A 16267-nucleotide genomic window follows, 5' to 3' on the forward strand; every position below is an offset into this window, starting at 1 on the left:
ATGAAAAGATAGTACAAAAATGGGACTAGGGGCCGGTCACAGTGGCTCACGCCTATAATCCCAGTACTTTGGGAGGCCAAGGTGGGTAGATCACTTGAGGTCAGGAGTCCAAGACCAGCCTGGCCAACATGGTGAAACCTCGTTTCTACTAAAAGTACAAAAAATAGGCCGGGTGTGGTGGCTCACGCCTGTAATCCCAGCACTTTGGGAGGCTGAGGCGGGCGGATTACAAGGTCAGGAGATGGAGACCATCCTGGCTAACACGGTGAAACCCCGTCTCTACTAAAAATACAAAAAAATTAGCTGGGAGCGGTGGCAGGTGCCTGTAGTCCCCAGGAGGCTGAAGCAGGACAATGGCGTGAACCCGGGAGGTGGAGCTTGCAGTGAGCCCAGATGGCGCCACTGCACTCCAGCCTGGGTGACAGAGCGAGACTCCGTCTCAAAAAAATAAATACATAAAAAATAATAATAAATAAATAAAAATACAAATACAAAAAATTAGCTGGGCGTGGCAACGCACACCTGTGGTCCCAGCTACTTGGGAGGCTGAGACAGGAGAATTGCTTGAACCCGAAAGGCACAGATTGCAGTGAGCCGAGATAGCACCGCTGCACTCCAACCTGGGCGACAGAGTGAGACTCCATCTCCAAGAAAAAAAAAAGAAGGGACTAGGAAACACAAATTAACAATAAACATATGAAAAACTATTCATTAGTAATCAAAGAAAAGCAAATTAAAACCCCAACAAAACATCACTACATACATACCTCCCAGAAAGACTAAAAATAAAAACTGGTAATAGCAAATGTTAGCAAAGATATGTAGCAAAAGAGGCCAGGCTCACACCTGTAATCCCAGCACTTTGGAAGGCCGAGGCGGGCAGATCACGAGGTCAGGAGTTCGAGACCAGCCTGGACAACATAGTGAAACCTCGTCTCTACTAAAAATACAAAAATTAGCTGGGCATGGTGGTGCGCGCCTGTAGTCCCCCCTACTCAGGAGGCTGAGGCAGGAGAATCGCTTGAACCCAGGTGGCGGATGCTGTGGTCAGCCAAGATTGCGCCACTGCATTCCAGCCTGGGCAACAAAGCAAGACTCCATCTTAAAAAAACATATATATATATGTAGGAAAAGAAACATCCATCCACTATTGATAAGAATACAAATTGGTACAACTATTTAGGAAAAAAAAAAAAAAGCCTCAAAAACAACCATTTACTATAGTTGAAAAGATATGCTTACTCTATGGCCCAGCAATTCTACTTGTATGCAATAGAAATCCATGCACAAGTATACCAAAAAATATTTACATATTGCTTTTCCTATTATAGCTTTTAAAAATTTTCAGTCACAACCTTACAGAAAAGTTCTCTGTTTCAAATAATTATTTTTCTTGAATCATTTGTAAGCTGCCCACTTGATTCCTCATCAACCCAGAATATTTTCCTGCATATTTTCTGTGAACTAGAACCTTCTCCTATATGTCAATCAAAATCAAGAAATTAATGTTGATACATTCCTACTATTCTTTTTTTTTTTTTTTTTTTTGAGACGGAGTTTTGCTCTTGTTGCCCAGGCTGGAGTGCAATGGCACGACTTCAGCTCACTACAACCTCCGCCTCCCACGTTCAAGCAATTCTCCTGCCTCAGCCTCCCCAGTAGCTGGGATTACAGGCATGTGCCACCACGCCTGGCTAATTTTTTTTGCATTTTTAGTAGAAGGGGGTTTCTCCATGTTGGTCAGGCTGGTCTTGAACTCCTGACCTCAGATGATCCGCCCACCCCGGCCTCCCAAAGTGCTGGGATTACAGGCGTGAGCCACCATGCCCAGCCCTATTTATTCTTTAGACCACATTTAAGTTGCATCAAATGTCTTAATGTCCCGTATAGCAAATTCAGTTCAGCACCACAGTTGCCCTTGTCACATTTCTTTAGTCTCCTTCAGTAGGGAAGAGTTCCTCAGTCACGTCTTGCTTTTCATGATCTTGACACTTTTAGAAAATTACAAGCCAGGTATCTTCACAGTGTGCTTCAATTTGAGTTGGAAAATTTGCTTCCAAGCCCACTCATGTGGCTATTTGCAGAAGGCTTTTTAGTTCCTGCCATGTTGGCCTTTCCACAGTGCTACTTACAACACAGCTTTGCCCAGAGTGAATGACCAAGACCATCGGTTTTGCTGTATTCGACTGATCACACAGACCAACCATGGTATAATGCGTTATTACACAAGGGTGTACCAGGGGACAGAGATCATCATAGTCCATCTTAGAGGCTGGCTATCACATCTGATATCTCTGAGTATCTTTGGCAGGAATAAAACAGAAGTGATGCTGTGTACTTCTCATTATATCCTATCAGGTTAACATAAGATTTCAATTTGTCTTATTACTGATGATGTTCACTTTGATCCCTTGATTAAGGAGTGTCTACCAGACTTCGCCACTGTTAGTTTTTTTTTTTTTTTTTTTGAGACTAAGTCTTGCTCTGTCACCCAGGCTGGAGTGCAGTGGCATGATCTCAGCTCACTGCAGCCTCTGCCTCCTGGGCTCAAGAAATTCTCCTGCCTCAGCCTACTGAGTAGCTGGGATTATAGGTGCGCACCACCACACTCAGCTAATTTTTGTATTTTTAGCAGATACGGGGTTTCACCATGTTGGCCAGGATGGTCTCGAACTCCTAACCTCAAGTGATCTGGCTGACTTGGCCTCCCAAAGTGCTGGGATTACAGGCAGAAGCCACCGCGTTTGGCCTGTAAAGTTACTTTTCATCCTTCTGTAATTGTGGCAGTTTTAAAATATGTTCACAAATTTTGTGGAATTGTAATTCCCCTCTCCTTGGGTGTGGCTTGGACTTCACAACTTGCTTCCAACTAACAGAATGAAGCAAGGTGAGGGAGTGTGACTTTGAAGACTAGGTCAAGTAGCTGCCATGTTATGAAGATACTCAAGCAGCCTCCACAATGACCCATGTGGCAAGGAACCTTACCCTGCTGTCAATAGCCGTGTAAGTGAACCATCTTGGAAGCAGATTCCCAGTTCTGGTCAAGCCTTCAGATAACTGCTGCCCCTGCCAACATCCTGATCACAACCACATGGGAAAGCCTGAGTCAGAACCACTCGCCTAGGTCACTCCTCAATTCCTGACCCAGGGAAACTGTGAATTAATATTTATTGTTATAAGCCACTAAATTTTAGGAGTAATCTGTTACACAGCAATTGATAACTAATAATTATTTTGTGGGCTAATACTTGAAAGTCCATAAATATCCTACTCCTCATTAAATATTTAGTTCCTTTATTCATGAGTGTGGATTAATATTTTTCCATTTTATTCAATGGGTTATAATCCATCACCATCTTTTAGTCTGAGGCTCAAATTGTCACAGTTTTGGTCAGTGGGAGCCCCTTCAAGCTGGATTCTGTGTTCTTTTGACATGGCTCCTTTATTATTTGGGTATTTCCTTGATTTCTGGTACAAAAACAAAAAAATACAGGCTCAGTTTGTATTTTCCCTGCTCCAGCCTGAAACCAGCCATTTCTCCAAGGTGATCTGATAATGTCTGGAGCCAACATGTGCTTGCTGTTACTGCGATATTGCTGCTCCTAGTTAGTGTCAGTGGACAGAGCTAGGGAACACACATGCCTACTCACCTGTCAAATATACATACTTACATCTATATTTAATATTTTGAAAACCATGATTTCACACTGATAATTTTAATTCTAATCCAATTTCACAGATTTTTAAAATTTTCCTCCGCTTGATCTTAGCCAAAAAGCCGAGAAGCAATTATTATTTATTTTTCTCTCTTTTTTTTTCTGAGACGGAGTTTCGCGCCTGTGCCCAGGCTGGAGTGCAATGACGCAATCTTGGCTCACTGCAACCTCCACCTCCTGGGTTCAATCAATTCTCTTGCCTCAGCCTCCCAAGTAGCTGGGATTATAGGTGCCTGCCACCACACCCGGCTAATTTTTGTATTTTTAGTAGAGGTGGGGTTTCACCACATTGGCCAGGCTGGTCTTGAACTCCTGACCTCAGGTGATCTGCCCGCCTCTGCCTCCCAAAGTGCTGGGATTATAGGTGTGACCCACCGTGCCCAGCTATTTTTCTCTTCTATACTTCCTTCTTCAGGAAGAAACCTGGCTCCCACTATCCTTAATAGATTACTTATTTGGTCAATTCCCCTTATATAACCAATTGTCCATTGTTGCCACTGCTGCCTCCTCCCCCATATCCTCTTAACTTCGCTTGCAATCCTGCCCTGCACCCCCACCCACGAATCCCATTGCCAGGCGGGCCCCCCAGACACATTTCTCTTTATACTCGGGCTCTGGTACCCTATACCAAATTATACCCACTCACATACCCTGTGTGGATGTTCTCTCCATGAGGAGACAACTTTTGTTAAACTGCCTCATGTGGACACCTTTGACCCAGCTTGGGATCTGACACCCTGCATTGGACTTCCCCACTACTGGATGACCTCTGCAACCTGCTGACATCACAAGCCAGTTCAAGCTCCTCTGTAGGTGCTCTGACCCCACATTCAGCTCTAATATTTCAAAGCCAAGTTGACCCTCTGCATAGACACCTAGTGTGCTCTATTCTACCCAATACCTTTAGGATTGTATTGTTCAGGAAGCGAAGAGGAAGAACTATAAAAATGTCCATAGCATGATTTTTTTTCATTTTTGAGACAGTGTCTCACTCTGCTGCCCAGACTGGAGTGCGATGGTGTGATCATGGCTCACTGCAACCTCAATCTCCTGAGCTCAAGCCATCCTTCCACCTCAGCCTCTCAAGTAGCTGGGACCACAGGTGTGCACCACCACACATGGCTAATATTTTTAGTTTTTGTAGAGATAGGGTCTCACTATGTTTCCTAGGCTGGTTTCAAACTCCTGGCCTCAAGCAATCTGCCCACCTCAGCATCCCAAAGTGCTGGGATTGTAGGCATGAGCCACTGTGCTTGGCAGCATGATTTGCAGTATCCTCAAAATTGGAAATAATATGAAAGTAAAACAGAAGTTTGTGGTACAGAATACAGAGGAATACTTCACGGTAATGACAAAGAATAAATTACAGCTTCATTTAACATAATATATAAGATAGACTCAAAATAATTCAAATTGAACGATTCTACACAAAGTTTAGAGATAGCCAGGTGTGGTAGCTCACTCCTGTAATCCCAACACTTTAGGAGGCCAGGTGGGTGGATCACTTGAAGCCAGGAGTTCGAGACTAGCCTGGCCAACATGGCAAAACTCTGTCTCTACTAAATATACAAAAAATTAGCTGGGTGTCGTGGCACATGCCTGTAGTCCCAACTGCTTGGGAGGCTGAGGCCTATGAATCGCTTGAAACCAGGAGGCAGAGGTTGCAGTGAGCCGAGATCGCACCACAGCACTCCAGTCTGGGCAACAAAGTGAGAATCTGTCTCAAAAAAAAAAAATACAAAATTAAACTCTAGTGCACAGATAGTAAATAAACCAAGGCCAGGTGTGTTCGTTCACACCTGTAATCCCAGCACTTCTTTAAAGTTTTAAAGAAATCTTTACTCTTTCACTACATAGCTATATGATCTTCAGCAAGCTGATTTTTTTTTTTTTTTTAATTACAATAGAGACAAGGTCTCACTATGTTGCCCAATCAGGTCTCAAACTCCTGGGCTGAAGCAATCCTCCCTCCTTGGCCTCTCTCTTTTTTTTTGAGACAGAGCCTTCCTCTGTCGTCCAGGCTGGAGCACAGTGGCACAATTTCGGTTCACTGCAAACTCCGTCTCCCAGGTTCAAACGATTCTCGTGCCTCAGCCTCCCAAGTAGCTAGGACTACAGGGTGTGCCACCCTGCCCTGCTAATTTTTGTAGTTTTAGTAGAGACAGGGTTTCGTCATGTTAACCAGGCTAGTCTTGAACTCCTGACCTCAGGTGATCTTTGGCCTCAGCCCACCTTGGCCTCCCAAAGTGCTGGGATTACAGGCGTGAGCCACTGCATCCAGCCCGCACTGCATTTTTATGGGCAAGAATCTTCTGCAATACTGTAAGTTTCCTATGACTTAAAGATTTGAGAAACAGTGCAAAGACAATGAAAGAAGCAGGCCCTCATAGAGTCACATAGCCAGGAAGGCTGGACTAGACAGAGCACTCAGTAATCATCTTTTCTTTCTGTCCATTTCAAAGCCTTTCACGATTTTTCCTAAAAATGAAAATATGTGAGGGTGTTGGGGGTGGGGGTCCATAGTCTTCTTTTCCAAGCTTATAGGTTGTTTTCTCCATATTGAGAAACTGATAGCTTGGGACCCTAGTCATTAAAAATATCCACCAGACATTCTGGAGTTTGTTTTTTATTGTTATAAATACGACATTCACAAATATCATCTAAAGCTCAGGTATGAGGCTGGACACAGTGGCTCACGCCTATAATCCTGGCACTTTGAGAGGCCAAGGCAGGATCACCCGAGCTCAGGAGTTTGAGACCAGCCTGGGCAACACTGTCTCTAAAAAAAAAAAAAGAGAGAGAGAGAAAACAAATGAAGCCCAGGTATGATTAACATATTTTATATGTATGTTTTAAACACTCACAACTCACAAATCACCCCTAAAAATACTAATTTTCCATAAAGATTGCTGAGTTAGACAAACATAATTTCAAAACAAACAAGATTACCATTTCTTTCTACCCAAATGAATTATCTATTCAAACAATATTTCATTTCTATTTGCTAAGGTAAGGCTGAGGGATGTATTTTAACGGTACAGGCTTTTTTACGTGAAATGACGTTCTTTGGTACCAAAAATACTAGGACACACTTGCCATATTGGCAAAGTTGTTTTTTTAATGCCTATTGTTGGCAAAAGCAGGGAATAGCCACTCTGTAAATGGACACTACTGGAGAGAATGTAAAGTGGCACAAATTTTTCAAAGGGCAACTTGTTAATATGCAACAAAAAAATTTTAAATGTGCATACCAGCTGGGTGCAGTGACTCACACCTGTAATCCCAGCACTTTGGGAGGCCAAGGCGGGTGGATCACTTCAGGTCAGAAGTTCAAGACCAGCCTGGCCAACACGGTAAAACCCTATCTCTACTAAAAATAAAAAAATTAGCTGCGTGGGGTGGTGCATCTGTAGTCCTAGCTACTCGGGAGGCTGAGACAGGAGAATTGCTTGAATCCCAGAGGCAGAGGTTGCAGTGAGCTGAAATCGTGCCTCTGCACTCTAGCCTGGGTGACACAGTGAGACTCCATCTCAAAAAAAAAAAAAAAAAAAGTACATACCAAAAAGAGAACATAAAAGATGACCATTTATCTAGAAAATACCTAAGAATCCAAACAATAGAGCAACTAGGCCAGGCACAGTGGCTCATGCCTATAATCCCGGCATTTTGGGAAACAGAGGTGGGAGGATCATTTGAGCCCAGGAGTTCAAGACAAGCCTGGGCAACATAGAGACACCCTGCCTGTACAAAAAATAAAATTGTGGCCAGGAGCGGTGGTTCACACTTGTAATATCCCAGCACTTTGGAAGGCCAAGGCAGATCACTTGATACTAGGAGTTCAAGACCAGCCTGGCCAATACAGTGAAACCCCGACTCTACTGAAAATACAAAAATTAGCCTGTAATCCCAGCTACTTGGGAGGCTGAAGCATGAGAATCACTTGAGCCTGGGAGGCAGAGGCTGCAAGGAACCGAGATCGCGCCACTGTACTCCAGCCTGGGCCACAGAGCAAGACTCTGTCTCAAAAAAATATAAATAAAAAAATAAAATAAAATTGCTGAATGTAGTGGGTTGCAGCTGTAGTCTCAGTTACTCCGGAGGCTGTGGTGGGAGAATCATTTGAGCCAGGAGTTCAAGGCTGCAATGAGATATGATCATACAACTACACGCCAGCCTGTGTGACAGAGCAAAAGCCTGTCTCTTAAAAAAAAAAAAAAAAAAAAAGCTATTAGAACTAATAAATTAGTAAGGTCAGAGGACATAAGATCATTAGACACAAGACTACCAGCAACAACTGAAACTAAAAATTTTTTTTTTTTGAGACGGAGTCTCACTCTGTCACCCAGGCTGGAGTGCAGTGGTGCAATACTGGCTCACTGCAAGCTCTGTCTCCCGGGTTCATGCCATTCTCCCACCTCAGCCTCCCGAGTAGCTGAGACTACAAGGGCCCGCCACCACGCACGGCTAATTTTTTGTATTTATTTATTTATTTTTTCTGAGACAAGTCTCGCTCTGTCGTCCAGGCTGGAGTACAGTGGCGCAATCTCGGCTCACTGCAAGCTCCGCCTCCCGGGTTCACGCAACTCTCCTGCCTCAGCCTACTGAGTAGCTGGGACTACAGGCACCTGCCACTACGCCCGGCTAATTTTTTGTATTTTTAGTAGAGACAGGGTTTCACCGTGTTAGCCAGGATGGTCTCAATCTCCTGACCTCCTGATCCGCCCACCTCGGCCTCCCAAAGTGCTGGATTACAGGCATAAGCCACCGCGCCCGGCCTAATTTTTTGTATTTTTAGTAGAGACGGGGTTTCACCGTGTTAGCCAGGATGGTCTTGATCTCTTGACCTTGTGATCCGCCTGCCTCAGCCTCCCAAAGTGCTGGGATTACAGGCGTGAGTTACCGCACCAGGCCTTTTGAAACTAAAATTTTTAAAAAACACTATTACAATACTTAGGGGCAAATCTGACAAAAGACGTACAAGACCTTTGAAAACTACAAAACACTGCTAAGAGAAATTAAAGATGACCTAAATAAATGGCGAGATATACATAAGCACGGATCAGAAAACTCAATGCTGTTAGGATGTCAATTCTCCATAGGTTGATCTGTACACTCAATGCAATCCCAGCTGAAATTGCAGCAGCTTTTGGTAAGCTAATTCTAAAATTTATCTGAAAATACAATCTAAAATAGTCAAAATAACTCTGAAAAAGAGCAAAATCAGAGGGCTAACGTGGTTTCAAGACTTATTATGAAGCTACAGTAATCATGACACTACCATAGACTTTATAAATACTGTACATTAATTAGGCTGCCCTAAATTTATACATTTTTTAAATTTCAATAATAAATTAATCTTAGCTTACTACAATTTTACTTTATAACTTTTTTTTTTTGAAACAGAGTCTTGCTCTGTCACCCAGGCTGGAGTGCAATGGTGTGATCTCGGCTCACTGAAACCTCCGCCTCCCAGGTTATAGTGATTCTCCTGCCTCAGCCTCCCAAGTAGCTGGAATTACAGGTGCCCGCCATGACACCTGGCTAATTTTTTGTATTTTTAGTAGATATGGGGTTTCACCATATTGGTCAAGCTGGTCTTGAACTCTGGACCTCAGGTCATCCACCCACCATGGGCCACCCAAAGTGCTGGGATTACAGGCGTGAGCCACCGCACCCAGCCTACTTTATAACTTATAAATGTTTAAAACTTTTTGACTCTTTTGTAATAATCATTAACACACAAACACATTTATAGCTGTATAAAATTTTTTTCTTTCTTTATATCTTCATTCTATAAGCTGTTTTCTATTAAAATTTATTTTTGTTTTTAAACTTTTTTGTTAAAAACTAAGACACACACACATTAGCCTAGGTCTACACAGGGTCAGGATCATCAAGATGTCACTAGGCAACAGAAATTTTTTTAGCTCCATTATAATCTTATGGGACAACCATAGAATTAATATATGGGATCTGTTATGTGGTACATGACAATATAGAGAGAGATCCAGTTATGGCCTGCATGGTTTGGTATTGTTCAACTTTTTTTTTTTTTTTTGAGACGGACTCTCGGTCTGTCACCAGGCTGGACTGCAGTGGCGAGATCTCGGCTCACTGCAACCTCCGTCTCCCGGGTTCAAGCAATTCTCCTGCCTAGCCTCCCAAGTAGTTGGGACTACAGGTGCATGCCACCACACCCAGCTAATTTCTGTAATTTTTGTAGAGATGAGGTTTCAACATGTTGGCCAGGATGGTCTCGATCTCTTGACCTTGTGATCCACCCGCCTTAGCCTCCCAAAGTGCTGGGATTACAGGCATGAGCCACCACGCCCCAGCCTTGTTCAACATTTTTATAAATGCCTTGTATGAGGACACAAATGTACATATTTATCAAACCTGCAGTTGACACAAAGCTGAGAGGGATACCTAATAACGATGGATGGCTGAATCAGGATCCAAAAGGTCTTGACAGGCTGCAACTCTGTGTCGAATCTAACAAGATGAAATTTAACAAGGACAAAGTAAGTCTGACACTTAAGTCCAGAAAATCAATACAAGGCAGGGGAGGTCTGACTTGATGACAATTCAGGTAGAAAACAGGGTTTTTTAACTGACTGAAATCATAGCAAGGGTGAAAAACAAGTGAGTAAGAAAGAAGTGGGGTTTAACTTTATAAATATTTTTTTTTTTCAGCTCAACATAAACTTTTAGATAGATTTGAAAAACACAACAGGCCACTTCAGGAGGTAAGTACACATTACTGGAAGTCTTCAAGCCAAGTTTGATGACGACTCTGGATGTTAAAGAGGGAGTAGTGGAATCTCATATAAGGTTTAATAGAAGAAATGACCCCAAATAGTGCCTAGACTCCATAATTTACTTAATATAGGTAGATGTAAGTACAGTTTACAAGGTAAAAATAATTAAATCAATTATTTCATTCCAACTTATTTAGTAGACTGACTAGTTAAGTCTCTGAAAGATCTACTGAATGAGGAGTTCGTATTTAGGCTTTTTTCCCCATTTTCTTCTATTAGTCCAAAGACCTTTTTTTTTTTTTTTTTTTTTTTTTAAGAACGATAAGGCCAGGCGTGGTGGCTCACACCTGTAATCCCAGCACTTTGGGAGGCTGAAGTGGGCAGATTACCTGAGGTCAGAAGTTCGAGACCAGCCTGACCAACATGGAGAAACCCCGTCTCTACTAAAAATGCAAAATTAGCCAGGCGAGTGGCACATGCCTGTAATCCCAGCTAAAGGAGGCTGAGGCAGGAGAATCACTTGAACCTGGGAGGTGGAGGTTGTGGCGAGCCAAGATCACGCCACTGCACTCCAACCTGGGCAACAAGAGCAAAACTCCATCTCAAAAAAAAAAAAAAAAAAAAAATTGATGATAGTACTTTCTCATTACTAACTTAAAAACTATTTTAAATGTGTTGTTATGGAAGTAACATATGCTCCTTGTAAATAAAATTAAACCTTTTTGATGAATATAAAATGAAAAGTAAAGGCTCCTCTCCTGCTTTCCCCCCAAATTCTCTTGGACTTCGCAAGCCTCTAAAGGCCCTCCTTTGCTGAATCCCTTGGAGACTTACACTCTGTATACCACAACAGTTTTTATAATATGCCACGTTTGCTTCCCAACAAGACCGGAAGCTCCTTAAAGGTAAGATTTGTCTTTTACAAATCATGTAACTCATGTACCAAATACAGACACATTGTAGATATAAAAATTTGTTTAACTTTTGATACTTCTGAAACAAGAAATAGCAGTATTATTCAGATGCTAAGTCTTATTTTCACTTCATATTTAAAGTGGACATTGGTTTTGCCAATCCTGCATTCATTTACCTCCTCTGACCTATCCACCCTGGTCATCATTGGCTTATGGTCATCCATTCAATTGTACTGAAAGGAGAATAAGATCTCTAAATCAATCAGAGCTTCACAATCCCACAGGCATGGTTTAGCACTGGGCATGTAATCCAATCTAGACCAAAGAACTGCAATCAACTTGAAGCTGAGAGAATATATAGGACCCTGGATACTGCAGCCATCTTGGGTGCAAAGAATAAAGCCTATCCAAATATGGAGCCAACAACGAAAGAGCAAGCGTGAGAGACAGACAGGGAGAAATGGGACCCTGGTGACATCATTTAGCACTCCCTTTAAGTATTATCATCCCATTTTTGATCTCAGAATTGTCTGACTTAATGGTGGCTCATGCCTGTAATCCCAGCACTTTGGGAGGCTAAGATGGGCGGATCACTTGAGATCAGGAGTTCAAGACCAGCCTGACCAACATGGTGAAACCCCATCTCTACTAAAAATACAAAAATTAGCAGGGCATGGTGACGGACACCTGTAGTCCCAGCTAGTCGGGAGACTGAGGCAGGAGAATCATTTGAACCAGGGAGGCAGAGGTTGCCGTGAGCCAAGATCCCACCACTGCATTCCAGCCTGGGCAACAGAGTGAGACTCCGTCTAAACAAAAAAACAAAAAAAAAAACTGTCTGGCTTCGAGCCTTCTTCCTTCACCAAGCTTACTACTCTAACTCCCTAAGTCTGTCTGTACATTTGAGGAACTCTTCTTATCAGGCCTGAAACGGTAGATGGAAAGGAGAAGAGAAAGGGATTATTTGAATTAAAAATATATAAAAAGATATACAGATAAACACACATATATACTAGCAGACTTTGAGCTACATATAGACATGAAAATGGAGATGGCATGAAATATTTATGAAAAAGAGGCAGATGTCTGGATGTGCAAAGGCTGTTGGAAAAAAAAGCTTTAGAAGAAAGGGGTTGCCGCGCACGGTGGCTCACACCTGTAATCCCAGCACTTTGGGAGGCCGAGGCAGGCGGATCACGAGGTCAGGAGATCGAGACCATCCTGGCTAACACGGTGAAACCCCATCTCTACTAAAAACACAAAAAATCAGCCGGGCGTGGTGGCGGGCGCCTGTAGTCCCAGCTATTCGGGAGGCTGAGGCAAGGAATGGCATGAACCCGAGGGGCCGAGCTTGCAGTGAGCCGAGATTGCGCCACTGCACTCCAGCCTGGGAGACAGAGCAAGACTCCGCCTCAAAAAAAAAGAAAAAAGAAAGAAAGGGGCATCTGGGGTGACCCTTGCATTATTTGTCAGCTATGAATCTCTTCTGCCACTCTCTCTTGTTCATTAGGCGTAATGGCCATCTTTCAGTTCTCTAAAAAGTAAGTTTCAGGTTCAAAGCAATTATGCCACTATCCAGATGCTCTCTCAAAATCCTTGTATGACTGTTCCTTTTTCACCCTTTAAATCTCTGTTCAAATTCCACCTCTTCAGAGATGCCTTTCCAGTCCAACCAACCTAAAGTGGGCCTTTCCCTCTTTCCATCACAACAGCTTATTTCCTTGAAAGCTGTTATCACCAGCTGTATTTACAATTTGTGGTTTATCGACTGTTTCCATCACTAGAATGTAAGCTCTCTGAAAGCAAGGATTTTGTCTTCAACACCTCTTTTTATTTATACCCAATGTCTGGCACAGAACGGTAGGAACTAAATAAATTAATATTTATTGAAAGAGAGAATGAGTAGCAAAAGGTGATAAGATAGCCTGGGAAAGCAATCGGCATTGTAGGCAGGGTGTTCCTAGGGAAGGCGCTGGAATAAGGAAGTAGGAAAAGGCAGCTGGGCTGGACGCTGAATAGGAAACTGAAGGTTTACGTCGGCTGGAATAAAGGTGTCGGACCGTGGCTTCAGGGCTCCCCTGTCCACGCGTGGGGTTGGCGGAGGGGCATAAATCACTGAGTGACCAACTGTGGGCGTTCCCTTCAGAGAAACCAAACGCGACAGTTGTCTTCAAACCCCGCTCTGTCCCGTGCCGCAGACTTTACGCGGCTGTCTTCCGCGAAATCGCTAACCCACGGTCACCAGACTTATCGCCCGGGCCCGAGCCCCTCGGGAGCCAGAAGAGGGTTTGAGAAACGGACATTCTCCGCCGGTCCCAATAGGGGTCAGACACCAGCCCGTTGACGCGCGTTTCCCCGCTCCCAGCCCTCCAGTGGGCCCGAACCGGATCCTTACTTACGCTTGTCTCCGGGCTATCAGCCGATGCATGGGAGTCGCCATCTTAGCGCGGTCAAAGCCGGCCGCGCAGGGTTTTGGGAAACTCCTCGGAAGGGCGGGGCTTCCAACCGGGAGGCCGTAGACGTAGGCGGGGCCAGACAGGCCTCTAAGGGGATCTGGGGCAGCCTCCGCGGCAGTATCTTAGTGCCGGCTGGTGGGTTGGAAGGGGAGGGGCTGGAGGGGAGGGGCTGGAGGGGCTGGAGGATCGGGACTGGAGGGGCTGGTGGGTCGGGACGGGAGGGGCTGGTGGGTCGTGAGGGGCCGATGTCTCCAGTGTGGGTCTCGGGTTCTCGGGCCGAACAGGGTTTCAAAGGATGATTACAGGCAAGAACATTATCTGTGGAAAATGAGGACAGCATTCTCGAACGAGGGATACACATACAAAGACAAAGAATGAAACTGTGGTGTTCAGAAAACTAGAAGTAGTCTGGAGAATAGAAAGGAATTAGTTGACCAGGATTGAGACCATCAATTGAAAGAATGACTTTAGCAAGCCATAGAGTGCAAACATATACGTTATTTCTGTTTTTTATGTATTTCACAGCGTTGTTGCAAGTACTAAATGGGACTGTATAATTAAAGCTGCTTTGTCAAGCAGAAAAGGACTATACAAATATTTTAGAATATTTTAGCTGCACCTACATGTAATGTCAGCTCACGGAGCTACTATTCTCTTAAAAAACCCACGTTCTCTGAAATATATATAACTTTCTGAAGTGTGTTTGTGTGTGTGTTTCTGGGTCATCCATATTTTTTCCTTTTTTTTTTTTTTTTTTTTTTAATTTGAGACAGAGTCTCGCTGTGTCGCCAGGCTGGAGTGCAGTGGCGCGATCTCAGCTCAGTGCAACCTCCGGGTCCCTGGTTCAAGAGATTCTCTTGTCTCCGCCTCCCGAATAGCTGGGATTACAGGCACGCGCCACCATGCCCAGCTAATTTTTGTATTTTTATTAGAGACAGGGTTTCACCATGTTGGCCAGGATGGTCTCGATCTCCTGACCTCATAATCCACCCGCCTCGGCCTCCTAAAGTGCTGGGATTACAGGCGTGAGCCACCGCGCCCAGCCGTATTTTTTTCAATTAATAATTAACACTTAAAATGTTTTAGGAGCTGAGGACAGAGCATTTGAACAAATAAAATCCGTGTACACATGGAACTTTCTACAGACAATGAATGAAGACTGTTCCCATGGGTATAAGTACTCTAACGAAAAATATTTCAGAGTAAGTGATTAAAGAGTGATTAAGAGTTAGGGAAGGTGATGATGTGACCTTTGAGCACAACTTGTTCTTCAAAAAAATGGGCTCTTACATGTTGTGTTCTCCATCTTGCTTTTTTCATTCCTCAGTGTATTTATGAAAATGTTTTCCCGGTCAGGCGCAGTGGCTCACGCCTGTAATCCCAGCACTTTCGGAGGCCGAGAACGGCGGATCACCTGAGGTTGGGAGTTCAAGGCCAGCTTGACCAGCATGGAGAAACCCCATCTCTACTAAAAATACGAAAAAAATTAGCCGGGCGTGGTGGTGCATTCCTGTAATCCCAGCTACTCGGGAGGCTGAGGCAAGAGATTCGCTTGAACTCGAGAGGCGGAGGTTGCGGTGAGCCGAGATTGCGCCATTGCACTCCAGCCTGGGCAACAAGAGTGAAACTCTGTCTCAAAAACAAAAAAAGAAAAGAAAATATTTTCCCACGTCCGCACATACAGATCTAATTCATTCTTTTTATATATTATGTTATGGATTACATGGATATTCCCCAAGTATCCAGCCAGTACCCTATTGCTGAACCATTCGATCATTTACCACAACAACAGAAAGAGTAAATTTTTAAACAACCCCCCGTGTTGCTATAAGATGACGTCCTAGTAGGATTGCTGGGTCAAAGGACATGCACCCTGTTTTTCTTTTTTTTGAGACGGAGTCTACCTCTATTGCCCAGGCTGGAATGCAGTGACACGATCTTGGCTCACTGCACCCTCCGCCTCCCGGGTTCAAGGGATTCCCCTGCCTCAGCCTCCCGAGTAGCTGGGACTACAGGCGACTGCCACCGTGCCTGGCTAATATTTGTATTTTTAGAGACAGGGTTTCACCATGTTGGCCAAGCTGGTCTCAAACTCCTGACCTCAGGTGATCCGCCCGCCTTGGGCTCCCAAAGTGCTGAGATTACAGGCGTGAGCCAATGCACCAGAATGGCGCTATTGTTTTTTTAAAAAATGTTTTTACCCTTTATGTTTTACCATTGGTTATTGTAACTATTCAAGAAACCTCAGTGCTGTAACTGGTAAAATTGGAATCTGGTACAAAAATCAAGTGTGAGTTTACCCTTCATATGCCTTGGCATAAAACAACAAGAACTCTTCTTCCAGTAGCATAAAAAAATTTAACTAACTTGGCCGGGCATGATGGCTCACACCTGTGGAATGCAGTGACATGATCTTGGCTTGT

At 43.8% G+C, this 16267-nt stretch overlaps 1 protein-coding gene across 7 annotated transcripts in view; it reads right to left on the minus strand.

Annotated features, from left to right (window-relative positions):
* The window catches only part of ZCCHC10 (zinc finger CCHC-type containing 10), a 29546-nt gene extending 15483 nt beyond the window's left edge, over positions 1-14063 (minus strand). For 2 of the 7 annotated variants that reach the window (XM_054487423.2, XM_054487428.2), the window contains exon 1: positions 13788-13913. In XM_054487423.2, the coding sequence (XP_054343398.1) occupies positions 13788-13828 (41 nt within the window). In that variant the 5' untranslated portion in view covers positions 13829-13913. Of the gene's footprint in view, positions 1-10142; positions 10209-13787 lie in introns of all 7 variants that reach the window. The other 5 variants (XM_054487419.2, XM_054487426.2, XM_054487421.2 and 2 more) reach the window with 5 other exon arrangements.
* Between the last annotated feature and the right edge of the window lie 2204 nt (positions 14064-16267).

Source organism: Pongo pygmaeus, chromosome 4, assembly GCF_028885625.2.
Source record: "Pongo pygmaeus isolate AG05252 chromosome 4, NHGRI_mPonPyg2-v2.0_pri, whole genome shotgun sequence".
Classification (NCBI taxonomy): domain Eukaryota; kingdom Metazoa; phylum Chordata; class Mammalia; order Primates; family Hominidae; genus Pongo; species Pongo pygmaeus.